Source organism: Oryctolagus cuniculus, chromosome 2 (assembly GCF_051225735.1).
Source record: "Oryctolagus cuniculus isolate XC-2025 breed Fujian yellow rabbit chromosome 2, ASM5122573v1, whole genome shotgun sequence".
NCBI lineage: Eukaryota > Metazoa > Chordata > Mammalia > Lagomorpha > Leporidae > Oryctolagus > Oryctolagus cuniculus.
The window spans coordinates 176,795,870-176,809,014 of NC_142868.1; the positions used below are offsets into that span (position 1 = coordinate 176,795,870).

At 53.3% G+C, this 13,145-nt stretch overlaps 1 protein-coding gene across 3 annotated transcripts in view; it reads left to right on the top strand.

The window, feature by feature from the left end:
* The window catches only part of GALNT14 (polypeptide N-acetylgalactosaminyltransferase 14), a 204,023-nt gene that overhangs the window by 128,815 nt on the left and 62,063 nt on the right, over positions 1-13,145 (top strand). For all 3 annotated transcript variants that reach the window (XM_089327778.1, XM_070069718.2, XM_002709933.6), the window contains one exon: positions 181-350. In XM_089327778.1, the coding sequence (XP_089183904.1) occupies positions 181-350 (170 nt within the window). The remainder of the gene's footprint in view (positions 1-180; positions 351-13,145) is intronic.

Here is a 13,145-nt window from a genome sequence, read left to right on the forward strand (position 1 = left end):
GCTGTCAGGGGTGCCTGTCGACATGGTTGCCCTTCTCTGTGTTACTGTTGCTGACGGTGTTTATTAACGTCCAGCCTCTGTCCCTCGCAGCGCCAGACTCGTCTGTGCAGCTGGGGGCTGGTAGGAGCTCCCTGGAGGGCAGGGAGCCGTTCTCACACACTTCCCATTCATGTCCCACAGCCTTCAGATGGTGACTGGGATGACCTGTGGGACCAGTTTGATGAACGGCGGTACCTGAATGCCAAAAAGTGGCGCGTTGGTGACGACCCCTATAAGCTGCATGCTTTCAACCAGCGGGAGAGCGAGCGGATCCCCAGCAACCGTGTTGTCCCGGACACTCGCCATAACAGGTACCTCCTTCTCCCCACCACCCCTATCACCGAGATTGGCTTGATTTAGAGGCAGGCTCTGTGCCTGTGCCAAGAACTGGGGCGGGCCAGCCACTCGGCGCCAGTTGGACACAAAGGGATTGTGATGTGACAGTTGTCCCTCCTCCCATCCCACCCAAGAGGCCTCTTGCACCTGCACCTGCCCCTTTCCCTGCGGTCAGCCTGGATGACACCTTGCTGTGACCTCGCATCATAAAGACCTGTTTTCCTCCAGCAGTTCCCCATGGCTGGCCCTGACCTTCCAAGTAGGGAGGGCTGGATGGACGGACCTCAGGAAAGTCAGGCTGGTGGTCTCCTGTGACTCCAGGAGAGAGGCTTCCTATCACAGCCCATGTGCATTTTGTCAGGGGAGAAGCCCAGGGGACCTCTTCCCTCACCATTGCTTCCACTGCTTATCTGCCTGCCCAGGGACCTATTCGCTCCAACTCTGTCCTGCCACCCCCTTGGGCAGGCCACATCCCATGAGAATATTTCCCAGCAAAAAGAGGCCTTGTGACGACACTGCACCGCACTGTGAACCCTTCCCTTGTGCTTGCTGGTAAGGCCTGAATAAGCAGGTCAGTCCAGACCGTGGCTCCTCCAAACCCCAAAGGTGCCAAAGACCAGTGTGGCAGTGTTTCCTGTCTGCAGTAGAAAATCGGCCTTGCATAGGCCCCAGGCAGCCGTTAGACGTGCCGAGGTAGGAGGGCTCAAGGGCAGTGATTGATGAAGGTGCCGTGGCAATACCTTAGCTTCTGGGCTTTCTGTGTCTGAGCCTGTGGGCACTTGCTTTGTAGAAACGGGGGCTTCTGGGCAGGGGACTACAAATTTTCATGAGTTATGAGGCTGATGACGCCAGGGTTCTTAAGTCAGTGCCGTGGGAAGGCTGGCCAGTGGGCATAGTTTCCCCAACTGGTTTGCACTACTCAGAGCCCTTGCCTTCTACAGCGTGTCTCCCAAGGTGGGGACCCAGGCCGCCCGTCATCACCAGCATCCCTGACGGAGCTGCCGTCTTGATTTCCCCTCCTTCCATCAAGGAGGGTGAACTGGGGGCTATTTTGCTTCTTCCTCTGGAGGGACCCAGGAAATATTTTCTTAGCAGCAGCTGCTGCTGCTCCCTGCATCTGGGGACTCAGGACATGGACCAATCCTCCTCCTTTCTGCTGACCCCAAAGCTTCCTAAAGCCTTAGTCTTGTGTTATTCCTATTTTAATTCCTCAGCACTTATCTTGCTCCTTGGCAACTGACAGAATTGCATTTAAATATTAGGCTATTGTATTTCCCTGGGCAGAAACTACATATAGGAGAATGAGGAAGAGTGAGGCAACAGGAGGCTTAGTAGCCCCGTGAGTCTCGGACAGGTGGTCCCTCCCCTGGTCTGAGTCCAGGTGCCAAGGGCCTCCTGAGGGTCAAAGGGAGGTTGCTGGTGCCTCTTGGTGGAGCCCTCAGAGAGGCACCTGTGACCGCCCCCACCTGCAGGAAGCAGGCACCAAGGAGTGCCCTGAGCAGGCACTGGCACCGGCACTCCTGCTCTTCGGTGATCTGAGAGGCAGGAACAAATGTTTTGCAAGGGCTGGGCATGTGTGCTGGGAGCAGATGAGGAACTGAGCCTGTCCCCCCAGGAGCCCAGGTCCCGGCTCCACTTCTGACCCAGTGGGTACCTTCTGTTAGAGGAGTGTGATCTGCTTGCTTGCAGCAAGAAGGGAAGAGATGATTTTGAGGGACTGTGGACACCCTTTGGGAAGACAGAAAGGGAGAGTGTGTCTCCCCACCTGGCCCTGCAGGGCTGGGAGTGTGTTCCTCAGAGAATTTCAGAATGAATGGAGCTTACGCTGAACAAGCAGCAGTAGGGCAGGCCAGGGACTGAATAAGGGTAATTGCATGGGACCAGCAGCTGTCTTCAGGGTGTTGAACACCCAGAGTACACAAAGCCCACAGTCTGGCACTGTGAGTGGAGTGCTGAGCCCTTGCCAGGGTCACCCCTGCCGTGACACTGCCAGCAAAGCCATTTGTCTGCTCATCAGCTGGCCCCACTGGGTGGTGACCTTCTGCCTGTACAATCTCCTACTTCCTGCTCTTGCTTCTTAGCGAGACCATGGCTGTGATGTTGGGGGTCACCAGCCAAGCCCCATAGTCTCCCTGCTGTATCCCAACTTCATCCTACTGTGACACTTGCCTCTGCTCTGATCAGCTGAGGCTACTCTACTGGGTGACCTCCAGTAGCTCTGGGAGTATCATCAGCAGCAACCGACATTCTAGAATTTTGGTTGCAGGTGTCAAGTGCATTGTAGGATGCTTAGCCACATCTCTAGCCTCTATTTTCCAAAGTACCTCCACAAAATTGAGACAACCAAAAATGTCCCTAGCCACTGCTCGATGTCCTCTGAGGGATAAAATTGCAGTTGGGGCCACTGCTGTAACCCCAGCCCTGCTTTTTACCTACATTCTCAAAAGCAGAATGTAAGCACACTTTATCAACCCCTTCACTGGCTGCAGGACAGGGCCCAGCCTTCTGCATCAACAGAGTGCAGCAGAGGCAGATGGACTCGGGTCAGACTCCCCTGTGTCCAGCCCTGGATGTGCTGCTTAGTAGCTTCTTTGGAGCTTAGTTTCCTCTTTGGAAAAATAACCATGATCCTACCTAATTCTGCTTCTGTAAGGATCAAACAGAACATAGGTATGCATTTGCTGGAGCCTGGCAGTGGTGGGTGGGTGTGGAGAAATGGTGCCATGGTGAACCAAGAAGCAGAGAGAGGTGGGAGTCACGCTCAAGAACTCCCTTCCGAGGGCAAGCCCAAGTCTGCACCCTCAATCCACTGATGTTAATCCATTAACCTTTAACAGAGGACTTGGGGATTAAACATCTGCATAAGTCTGGGGAGTCCTAAACACAACAGCCATTTACCTAGTCTGTGGTAAGTTTTCAAAGCATTTTAGCTGTGCTGTTATCACAGGGCAAGTTCAAAGTGAAGCTGCGGGGCTTGGAGGGAAATTCAGGGTTCTACTGGGAAACTGAAGATGCCCAGGCAGGAGATGCAGCCAAGGCCCCAGAGCTAGGGGCGCTGGTGTCCCCAGTCCCAGGGAAGGTCACTAAGTTTGCTGGACCTGTGAGGCGGTGGTTCAAAGAACAGAGGGGAATGTCAAGGTCAGGTTCAAGGCCAGAGAAATGGGAGTAGGTAGAATCAGTCTTTTGAGTGTGGAGTGTTAGGAGCATTGACCTTAGTGGTTGTCAATCTAGGACTTTCATAAGAATCACTTGGGGATCTTAAAAAAAAAAAAAAAAAAAAAAAAAAGCTTCCTAGTGCCCTCACTCCTGCTCCCTGAAGCATCTCTTTGCCAAACCCTTCAAGCAATTCGAATGAGCAACTAGGGCTGAGGACACTGCTCTATGTAAATGCTTCTCACACTTTCTAGGCAAGCGAACAGGGTCATCTGAGGGTCTTGTGATGAACCAGTTCAGTAGGTTTGGGATGGAGCCTGAGATTCTGCATTTCTGATAAGCTCCTAGGCACTGCAGATGCCATGGATCTGTGGTTCAGCTTAGAAGAATGGTGCTCAGAGTGTAGTTTCCCAAAGCAGCAGCCAGCAGCCTCAGCATCACTGGGGGAATTTGCCAGAAACACAGATTCGTGGGTCTCCTGCAGAACCAATGCCTCAGAAACTCTGGAGGGTAGAGCCTAGCAGTCCAGGTCTCAGTAAGCACAACACAGGGTTCTGACCCTGGCTCAAGTTTGGCAACCACAGTGGTCAGCTGGCCCTTGTGGACCGGATGAAGTCCATGGGTTGTCCCATCCAAAAGGCTCAGGGTATGAGTAGAGACTTGGAGGCTCTGAGGTAAGGCCACAATCCTGCCCACATGCTGCAGCCCTCTCTCTGTCCCTTTGACATGGCTCCTATCTCAGGCCCTGTGGGGATTTTGGTCCCCCACCCCCACACCAGTTCCCTCCCTCTTCTCCCAGTTGCTTCAGTTACAGGATCCGTGTCCTGACATCTTTCTGGCTATCAGCACCACTTCTACCAAAAAGCCACTCCTGACCCCAAAGTCGCTGGCTCACCCGGGACTCCTGGCTCCTTTGTGGCACCCAACCTGAGTGATATAGGCTTTGTTCCCTCTAGGTCACCTTTGTGTTCCCATCATGCCTTGCAGCTTAGGTTCTACTCGTTAGGATGTCATTGCCCTCCAGGGTGAGTAGCATTTGAGCACCTACTGCAGTGCTTGGTGGGAGACAGGAAGCCAGTAACTGTTGGTTGAACCCATGAAAGGGAGAGTATGACTGGGAAGATGCTTGGCCACTCTCCATTGCCAGCCCTTCCTGTAGGCAGAGAAAGAGGAGCTAAAAGAAGCCCCCTTCTCTCACCATTCAGTCCCCAGGGGACTTGTGTGAGGACTTAGAAACAGACTCAGAGTTCACGGAAAAGGGCTTTTTCCCTTAAAGAGTTCTCATTACTGGAAAGAGAAGAGTGAGGGAACAGCATGTAGGAGGGGCCTGAGCTTATTAAATTTGCTTCCAATTTTCTTACCACGGTAATTGGATTCTGATTTATAGGATGCGTTTGGACAGCGTCTGAAACAGGGAACTATTAGCTGAGCATTAGAGCAAGTGCCGCGGAGAGGGGGTGTTGGGGTGAGCGGCTTAGGAATCTGAAGGCGCCACATGATGGGCTGGGGGAGGCAGTGGAGGGGGGAGACAGAAGAGGATGTGGAAGTTTTCAGCAGTGGCTGCTGTGCCGACAGAATCGCCAAGAGGCTGGCCATGGGAGCCCCTTCCACGCGTGTCACAGTGTGGCGAGAGGTGGTTAAGGAAGGCGGAGAGCCTGCTATGTGGAATAGAGCAGGGGGACTGTTTCTCTCTTGGTCTTTGCTCCAGGGAGTCCACAGTCCTTGGGAGGCAGTCCAGTTAGTCTGGAGCAGGGGAATAGCCTGAGCCGGGTCTGCGAGAGTGAGGCTACACCCAGCTGGGTTTGCTATATATGTTTCTTTGCTTCCAGTGGATACCCGATTGGCCACACTGTGGGACTGCCAACCCTGGCAGGCTCACCCTACCCCTTAGAGCTACTTGATGAGATTTTCAGCATCTTGAGGTTGAAGGCGGCTTCTTTGGGCTTTCAGGTGTGCCTGTGTCTGCTGCTGTGGTGCAGTCCCTCGTCCCCAGCACAGGCCAAGAAGAGAGGAGTGGGGTGGGGGGGACCAGCAGTGACCTCTGGCACATCCTACCCATTTCTCCTCACCTCTAAAATATGGGGGTCGAACTAGGTAAGCTGGGAGCCCTATGGTCCTATGAGTGGCCATACAACTGTAGAACCGTGCATTTGCCTGGGCTTCCAGATACATACACAGGTGTGTGTGCACCTGCCCCCATCCCTACTCAGTTCAACAAAACAGTGGGGCATCCTGGGTCCCACTTACCCCGCTGTGGCCGATGGCTCTGTTAGCAGCACAAGCGCCTCCCTTTCCAGGTTGCTGCCAAGGTCCTGTGTGGTCGCAAGGCTCCATGCATCAGGGGTGGAGAGGTGTGTGCCATCCATGACGCCTTCAGTGGGAGGCCGAGGTGGCCTGCAGCTGGGGCGGGTCTGAGAAGCTGTCCTGGAGCTCATTTCTCAGTCATCCCACACCACGTTCTGGGGACAGCAGCTGGATCCGCCATCATCCAAGTTGCACACAGAACCTTTGGCAGACCAGAGGCCATCAAATGAAGACCTAGCCCTCAAGCTGGGGGTGGGAGGGAGGTACTTTGATAAAGCCAGTGTATGTTTTTGCTGTTGCCTAGCAATACCTCTTATGGGGTTGCTTTGATTGCTGGGGAGCAGGTGGCCAGGTGGACTGAGCCCGTGGGCTGTGGGCAGCGAGGAATGAGGGCTGGGGAAGCCTCATTAGGTCACCTGCCCCTGGCCTGGCTGGCTCTGATTGCTTCCCTTGGCACACTGTCCCGGCCTTTGTCCAGTGCGGTGCTAACTGGTTCACAGTGGGGCGTCCATCGCCTGCCTGGAGGGAGAATTCCACACTTGGACACATCTCACCAGGAAGCCATTTTTCCTCTGCTGCTTTTCATCCTGGGAAATGAAGGGGCAGCGGCCCAGTCTCTGCACGCGTCTCTTCCTCTGTGTATTTACTCGGTTGGAATGGCTGCCAAAGACCATCATCATTTCTCTCCTTGTACTCATCACTTAGCAGTAATAGGATAAAAATCTTTACTGCTGGAACGGCGAAGCACAAAAAAATGTTCATATTCCCTCGGAGTCAAGGCTATTCCATCAGCTCAACACAGCATTAGCAATTCCACATCAAGGCCAAGGGGAGGGGAGGGAGAAACCTATCACGGACACTTAGCTTTGGCAATGAAGCTGTCTCCATCCGGTATACCCAGGTCTCTCCTGTGCACCGTTGTTCAACACAGGGAGCAAGTGTGTTGACAGTGGCTCTGACTGTGCTTCACTCTGGAGTGTCTCGGAATTTCAGGGGGGCCCTGGGGGAGGAAGAGAGCAGCAGGGAGAGTTTCAGAACATCCTAGAAGTGGCAGAACTGTGTCCATGACCCTTGGGCAGCAGTCTGTAGTTCTATCTACCAGGCCTTGGGATGGGTGGGTTTTTGCCAGGTGAGAAGAGGAGAAAGGCCACGGGGGCTGGACCAGCAGGTGCCTGTGGGCCAGGATCCTCTGTATTTCTAGTGCTCTGGCTCCTTGAAAACTGAGGCTGTAGGCTCTTCCTTTGAGTTTCGAGGAGGTCTCTCGTTCACCCTCAAACGGGAGCCTGTCAACAACTGTGGCTGCCGCCGCCGAGGATTCACCTGGACATGCTGCCTTTGCTACTCTGCTCAGGCTTTGTTTGCTGGTGAATCGCCACCAACCTTGACCTTGCACTGTGCATCTCATTCGCTCATTCCCTTGCTCACCCATTCACACAACACATCTATTACGCATTTAGCACACGCTGGATTCTGAGAGAGGAATTAGTCCCTACTCCCCAATACCCGACATGGTCTAGTGGGTGAGATGGACATTGGACAGATTCCCAGTGCTCCAGAGTAGATTGCACTCATGCCATCACCTCAGCTCTGGATCCCATGCACAGACTGTCTGCCCTTGTCTGCCCTTCTCCTGGCCTGTCCCTGGGTTGGGTGTGGCTGTTCCTGACCTAGTCTCATAGCAAAGCTCAGAAGTTGGAGCTGTTCTGTGAGAAAGATAGAACAGCTTCAGGCTGGCCTGTGCAGGAGAGGGAATTTACACATGCTGGGAGGCGGAGGCTCTTTGGAGGCAATGGCATTTGGGTTGCAGTTGGGAGCCACACTTAGGATTTTGTGATCCACAGATGGCAGACGTTCCAAGTTGAAGGTGGAACAGAAGGAAACACCCATCCTTAGGCCTTCAAAACACCCATGGGAAATGCATCTTGAGAAAAGCTATGTGGGGATTTTGAAGTTTTTTGCATCAAATTAAAGAATATCTTTTCTTTTTCCGATGCCCTCTCTGAAGTTCTCTGATGCATCTGTCCCTGTGGGTCCCTGCCCGAGGGGCACGTTCCCTGAAGCCAGCCTTACACAGGAGCCTGGGCCTGTAGGCCCAGGGTCTCAGTGACAACGAGCAGAGTGTGGTATCGGTTCTCTCCTCTGACTTATTTTTTAATCGGTTTAAGGGATGCCCTTTTAAAGGACAGAGGATAGGGACTGAGGAGTCCCTGGTTTCTCACTGTGCATTCTGGCCAGTTTTCTGTAGGCCAGGGGAAACACGTGTCGGGTGGAGAAGACAGCATTGCTGAGTTTGGCTGTGTCTCTTGCTTATCTCATGGACTGTATTAAGTTCCTCCAGTCTGGTAGCTTTTTTTTTTTAAGATTTATTTATTTTATATCAAAAGGCAGAGTTACAGAGAGAGAGAAGAGGGAGGGAAGGAGGAAGAGAGAAAGAGAATAGAGAGAGAGAGAGATCTTCCATCCACTGGTTCACTCCCCAGTTGGGCTGGACTGAAGTCAGGAGCCAGGAGCTTCTCCCAGGTCTCCCACATGGGTGTAGGGGCCCAAATCCTTGGGCCATCTTCCACTGCTTTTCCAGACACATTAGCAGGCAGCTAGGACTCCAACCGGCACCCTATGGAATGTTGATGCTGCAGGCAGCAGCTCAACCCACCATGCCACAACTTTGGCCCTGAGTCTGGTGGCTTTTGAATTCTTCCCACAAGACCAAAATCTGCCCCAAGACAAAAATCTCTTTATCTTCTCTTAATGCAGTTTATTGAAGTGTAACACACATACAGAGAAGTACATGCTTGCTGCGTGTATAGCTTGAAGGGTTTTTCAAAAAGGAACACACCCACGTTCACATATCAAACACCTGGATTAGGAGAGAAGGGTTGGGCATCGCACAGGGGTTAGGGTGCCACCTGGGATGCCTGCATCCACTGCAGAGCCCTTGGGTTAGAGTTCAGGCTCCACTTCTGATCCTGGCTTCCTGCTAACACACATCCTGGGAGGCAGCAGATGATCTCCCCCGTGCCTGGGGTCCTTCCACCCATGGAGACCAGGATTGAGCTCTGGGCTCCTGTCTTTGGCCTGGCCCAGCCACAGCTGTTGCTGGCATTTGGAGAGTGAACTAGCAAATGGAAGATAGCTCTCACTTGATCTCTCTCTCTCTCTCTCTCTCTCTCTCTCTCTGTCTTTCAGATAAAAACAAGCAAATAAGTAGATGAATATATACTTAAAAAGTACATTATCAGTTTTCCAGAAGCTACCTTAGGCTCTACGCAGTTGACACCTCCTCATGAGTACTGCTATCCTGGCTTCAATTGCCATGGATTAATGTTGCTTATTTCTGAATTTGATATAAATGAAATTACACACTGTGTCCTCTTTGCCTGGTTTCCCTTAAAATCAGGCGTGTGAAATTCAACCACATTTGTGAGATAGTTTACTTATTCTAATTTCTGTATAACTTTCCTTTGCATGAATATATTACAGTGTGTCCATAAGAGATCTTCTAAAAGTTAATGGAAAATATGTCACGGAACCAAACTATGCATGAATTTTTGAAGTGGTTTGCACTAAAATTCCATTTTTCCATGAACATTTTGGAGTCTGCTTGTATCTGTTCTGTTCATTGCTCATTTGGGGCTCTCCCAGTTTGGGGGCTCCTATGAATAGAGTTTTTAGGGTTCATCTCATACTTGCCTTTTGGTGGATGTATCTATGTTTCGGGAAGGTCTGTCCCGAGCTGCTCTGGGAGATGCGGTCAAGGTGGTTGTAGAACTGTCCACTCCAGTCCCGCCCGCAGCACATGAGAGTTCCAGCTGCTCTGTCTTCATGGTCAGTCACCTGCTGGCCTCTGTGGAGGCTGAACAGTGATATATGACTGTGATGTAGTTGCACTTCTTCCTGCTAATCAATGAACTTGAGGACCTTTGGCTGTCTCATTGCCCAATTTGGTCTCCATTTTGCCCTTTCTCTCTTCATCTGTTTATGGCCTTTGCCCAAACTAAGCGCAGAGCCTGGTTCTTAGACCCTCCTTGGCCACCTGCATCTTCCTTGACTTTGCTTTTTGGCATTCTGCCCAACATTCTGAGGCTCTGTAATAAAAAAAAAAAAAAAAAAAAAAAAAGAGGGAAAAAAATCACCGGGCTGAGCTTGAGGAGATCTGGGCCCTTTCTCAGATGCTGCCCTGCCGTCCCTTGAGTTCATGGAGTCTGTCGGATGAGGGCAGGAAGTCAGAGACGGTTAGGGTCACGTCTAGCGCTGTCTGCCGGTTTGAAAAGACCTCTGCCAGTGAGAACTGCAGGCGCGGATGTGGAGGGGAATCAGGCGGGAGCTATTTGCAGAAATGCCATCCCCTCCTCTGTAGTCTCTTCTCCAGCCCCCAGACCCTCACACACTTCCCTCTGTAACGAGACTCCAGGGCCCTGCAGAGCCATTAGAGCTGACCTTTGTATCATGGCCCCGCACATGCCTTCTCCTCCCTCCCCCGTGCCTTCCGTGGTGGAGGTCCCTGGACCCCTCCCAACTCGAGACACAAGTGCAGGCCTGTCTGACATGACTCCACTTACCTGAAAGCCCCAGGGATCTGGCCAACTGACTCTAACACAGGCACAGAGCTGCTTGCTCCTGGAGTTGACACCTCATGCCCACGGCAGCCTGTCTGCAGCCAGTGGGCCCTGCCTAGGATAGTGAAGTGGACTTTGCAGACGCCTTCCCTTTGAAACCCAGGATGCTGTCATGTTTCATAGCCATCTGCTCCCAGCCCTCCCAAGAACCACTGGCTCCCATGATGTCATGCACATTTCTCTCTCATGCCAGAGAAAACAGGGCTGGTGGAACTGGCTTGGGAACTGTGAGGATGCTCAGGGCAGGGGCCGGGGACCTGAGGCGATTCCCAAGTACAGGGATGAGCTGTGCAGTAGGTCCTTAGCCTAAGACCGTTCATGCCTTGTGTTTACACAAAACTTCACTGAGTGCTTTCCCCATCTTTCTTCTTGCATCCTCTATAGCTCTGTGGGTGGTGGGGTCATTGCCAATTTGAACAGAGAAGGAAGCCCAAGAAAGGTAAGTTGGTGGACTGAGTGGCAGGGCTAGGTCTCCCAGACCTCTGGGCTTTGAGATGAAATAGCTCCTCCTCTTACTAGCTGGTTCTTGGAGTAGTTACTGCAACTCGCCGAGACTCAGCTTCTTCATCTGTAAAATGGAAGCGATGATGGTACCCAGAATGGGGTGAGGTAATTCACACCAAGAGCCGAGGCTTTAGGGAACACCTAGGGACTGCTTGTCCACTGTGGCTGGGAGTGGTCGATTGAGCACCAGCATCAGGGCCAGCAGTCACTGCAAGCCCTAGGATCTCCCTACTGCTCCATGGCTATGGGCAAAAGCAGGTCCAGAAGGCAGGGCAGGGTGGGACAAGTCCAGAGGTGGAGAAGAGGGTGACCTGGATGAGGGTGGAGGTCCTGGCTCGGCGGCCATGCCCCACCTGTGAGCCAGGGTGCCATGTAGCTGAGCTGAGAAGCAGCACGGCCCTTAGCTAGCTCCCAGCTTCCACCTTGGCTCCCTGCACTGAGTGTTCTACTTGCCTGGACGTCAAAACCGGAAAGCAAAATGAGCAATGAGGCAATCGCGACGCCGTGTCTGCTGAGATTTGTACTTGAAAGATACCGCGGAGAGAGGCCAAGGCCAGCACGAGGGAGTGATGCAGGGCTGGGGGCCAGCAAGCACAAGATGTGTTTGACGGGAGATGAAAAGAGCAGGAGAGGAGATGACAGCTGTGGGTGGGAGAAGCTGTGGCAAGGGACCCCGTGGTGACAGACAGTGGGTTGGCACAGCGGAGCCGCGTGAGGCCCCAGGCAGCTGGAAAGCCAGCCAAGGGTGTGTGTGTGTGTGTGTGTGTGTGTGGTGTGTGAGTGTGTGTGATGTGATGGAGGCAGGGCTCTGCCAGGAGCTGGGATGGCTCAGCAGTGTGGGTGTCCCCGCACTGACCAGGGCTGAGATCTCTCTGTCCAACCCTCCCGGGGCCATGCCAGGAGGCTCTTACCGTGATTGCAGCTTTATCATAGCCTCCCTGCTCCCACCTTTGTCTGGCCCTCACAACAGCCCCCCAGCTGCAATCAATGGATCTGTTCCCCTCCTTCCCTGTCCTCAAACCATCGCAGGACACCCTGTTTATTCCTCTCTGATGTCACTGAGCCTCCCTCAAGATAGTGGGGCCCCTCTTGCTCTCATCTGCTGCTTCCTTGGCCAGGTCCCACCCTTAGGCTGAGCTCCTGTGGAGTCCTCTCCCCTCCCCTCCCCTCCTCTCCCTTCCCCTCCCTTCCCCTCCTCTCCCCTCCCCTCCCCTCTTTTACTCTCTCTCCATTTGGTGGAGCCTGCTTCCTAGAAATCTTCCCCCCTCCCCATGTTTGTTGCCAAGCCCCGCTGCTGTCCCTTCTGTTCCGAGTGACTACAGCAGCCCGGATGCCCTCCTGTCTGGCTCTGGCCCATACCACCTCCAAACCCACGCCTCCACCATGGAGAGCTTCCCAAGTCTGACACGCTCCACGTGCTGCGGCTCACAGCCCCTTCTGGCCTCCCACTGCTCCCCCAGGCAGCCAGGGCTCGTTCCCCACTGTGCCGGGAGGGTTGGTGCCTGCTCATCGCCGCTGCTCGGCTCTGCTCTGGGTGCTTTTTCCACCCTTCAGGAATCTGGGTGGGGAGGCTGCTCCCTGGGAGCTGTCCTGCCCCCAGGGCTGAGGTTGGCACCTGCTGCACACACTACCAGCTCCGAGCAGCACCTGCCGCCCAAGTTACAAGCATCAACTTCCATCCCGTCTCCCTCCTGAGCCCAGTATCAGAGTCCCAGACTGTTCATCAGACTCAGTTGAGCGACCCTGGACCAAAGAGCACCTCGTCAGATTCATCCTTGAACAACCTACTGAGAACGTCAGAGTCCGGGAGTGCGGGAGCAGGAATGAATCCTCAGAAGAGAGGGAGGAAATCAAATCCCAGAAAATCTAAAACCACCTTCACTCCACAAAGACTTCTCGTGTTGGCTCATAAATCGGTACTGTAATCGGCAAACACGTATTGATCATGCCATTCCCCTGCCGTGGTAGGCACCTTAAATATGTACACTCGGTTAAGCTCGCAACTTTCCTGTTATCCTGCTTTTACAGATGGGGAAATTGACTCGAGCAGGCTGAGTAACTTGCCCACAGGAATAGAAAGAAGTAGGAAGGCGGCCCTGGGTGCTAGAAACCAGCAGGCAAGCTGGGAGGATGGACAGCTGTGTCGAGGGGGAGCGGCAGCCCCAGGCGGCTCCCAGGATGTGTAGTGCAGGG